Here is a 2,468-nt window from a genome sequence, read left to right as displayed (position 1 = left end):
TTCTTTACTCCAGCCATCAACAACAAAAGAGAAACAAGAACGGGATGAAGATTTAGGGTTCCCGATTGAGAGTAATTGAGATCTAGGGTTTTCTCGGGGAAGAAGAGAAATGAGGGATTAGGGTTTTCTCGGGATGAAGATGAGATCGATTTGGGTTTGGGCCGTTTTCTTACAGACCAAATTTGGTTTAAGGCCCAAATTAAATAAATCAGTCTCTAAATAGTAGCTGCTTAGTCGCAACGACTGGCGACTGAAAAATAGGTCGCCAAATTAGTCGCAAATTGGCGACTACAATGCGACATTATACATTAGTCTCGAATTAGTGTCTATTTGGCGACTGTTTTATTTGTGTAGCTATTGAGTAGCAAAACAATCACAATTCAGTCGCTAAATTTAGCGATTGTGTTTTAAGTCGCAAATTGCAGTCGGCAATTCCATGTTTTCTTGTAGTGGATGTTTGAGTGAAAAAATCGACATGCAAAACACTCTCTCTCTCTCACTCTTCTCCGTTTGTGAAATCGCTTTTACTCTTTATTATGTTTTTTTAATGTTTGAAGAGAGTTCATGGATTCTGTAGGGTTTCATGGAGATATTAACTTGGGACGAGCTTCAGATCTTCCTGATGGGTTTCTTATGAGTCTTGAGACAAACTCATTTCTGAAGAATCAGCGTTACAACACAAGTAATGGTGAGGCACTGGATTTGTGTAAAAAGCTTAACAAAGTGGGTATCTCTTGTGACATGAGTATGTGGAGCAGACCCGAAGAACAGTTCCGGGTCGACCCGGGTGATTTTGTGTTTAGACCTAGAGCTGTTCATGAATTTTCTAGGTTCGACGACCAGAATCTGAGTGAAGCTTCCTCTGCTCGCCAAGGCTTTCCGCAAAACAAAAACTTTCATGGAGTCTCTTCTCAAGCAGAGCTTAGATTTCCTGGCTTTCAATAATCCTTTGAAGTTTCTCAAACCCTAGCCACTATGGAAGGTTCTACAGCATCCTATCCAGTGGAGAGTACTCTGTTTAACGGAAGGAGAAGACATTTAAAGGAAGATGAGCCAAAGATGACGACTGGTTTCCCTCCTAGTCTTGCGTCCATGGTTATGAGTTACGGATCTGTGTATTTAATGGCCAAGGATCAGATTGGTAGTCGAGTTCTTCAGAAATTGGCTGATCAAGGAGCGTTTCTTGATTGCCACGTTATTTTCCTTGAAAACATTGACCATGTCACTGAACTCTCTAAGGATCCATTTGGAAACTACTTCGTTCAGAAAATATTAGAAGTTTGTGATGAAGACCTTATTAGAACACTGATTGTGAGAGTGTTGACCTTAAAACCAGTGGAGTTCATCAAGATCTGTCTCAATACTTATGGGTACGTACGTTTACTTCTCTTTAGTCTATCACTGTTGCTAATATAGTAAATGTAACAGTCGTTTTATATGTCACAACTCTGGCTAATGCGTTTTTGAATTGAAACAGAATAAGGGTTATACAGAAGTTGATTGAAACTATGAAAACAAGACAGCAGATTGCATTAGTGAAGTCTGGTCTCAAACCGGGCTTCCTCCCCCTAGTTAAAGATCTGAATGGAAGCCATGTCATTCGGAGTTGTTTGCAATTTCTGGGCCCTAACGACAACAAGGTTTAATTTATCTCCATCTTCTGTTTCTAACTTAAACTCTGTTGAGTACGTAAAACATATGTCTGATGAATTCTTGTGAAATTTGGTGTCAGTTTGTGTTGGAAGCAGCTACAAACTATTGTGCTGAGATTGCAACTCATCTCCACGGATGCTGTGTGCTTCAGTGTTGCCTTTCAAACTCTGTTGGACCCCAACGTGAGAGACTCATCGCTGAGATATCAAGAGACTTACTTCATCTTTCACAGGATCAGTTTGGGTAAATTCAAATCTACTGTAGACTCAAAAAAGCCACTCATGATGAAATTGGTATGTTCTCTCTTTATGATTTTGTGGAAATGGGCAGGAACTATGTGGTACAATGCCTAATAGAGCAACAAGATTCTCCAGTGAAGTTGCTGGATCAGTTTAAAACGCATTACGACGAGCTAGCGACTCAGAAGTTTAGTAGCCATGTGATAGAGAAGTGTCTAACTAAGTATCCAGAGAGCCGAGCTGAGATTTTCAACGAGCTCCTCTCTTTTCCAAACTTTGAAGATCTTCTGCAAGATCCATATGGAAACTATGTGATCCAAAAAGCTCTCTCTGTAACCAAGGTAAATCCAATATCATACATATTTTATACAACCAAAAATCTTTCAAAAATAGAATTTGAAATGGGTTTTGGGGTTCATTGAAACAGGGAGCTGTACGAGCTAGATTGGTAGAGAAAGTTTATCGGTTTGGGAGACTAAAGTCGAGTCCTTATTGCATGAAGATATTCTCCAAAAACATTTTCAAGAAGTGACTTTGATTAGTAACAAAAAAAAACTGTTGTTGTTAATTTTGTAT

At 39.3% G+C, this 2,468-nt stretch overlaps 1 protein-coding gene across 1 annotated transcript; it reads left to right on the top strand.

The window, feature by feature from the left end:
- On the top strand, positions 976 to 2,424 carry LOC104779106 (pumilio homolog 9-like). Its single transcript, XM_010503500.1, has 5 exons — positions 976 to 1,370; positions 1,478 to 1,640; positions 1,733 to 1,896; positions 1,984 to 2,233; positions 2,320 to 2,424. The coding sequence occupies exons 1-5, from the start codon at positions 976 to 978 to the stop codon at positions 2,422 to 2,424; spliced, it is 1,077 nt and encodes a 358-aa protein (XP_010501802.1).

The sequence above is a fragment of the Camelina sativa genome, chromosome 3 (genome assembly GCF_000633955.1).
Source record: "Camelina sativa cultivar DH55 chromosome 3, Cs, whole genome shotgun sequence".
NCBI classification, from domain to species: Eukaryota; Viridiplantae; Streptophyta; class Magnoliopsida; order Brassicales; family Brassicaceae; genus Camelina; species Camelina sativa.
Note: the sequence above shows the minus strand (reverse complement) of the source record. Positions and strands in the feature narration are given on the sequence as shown.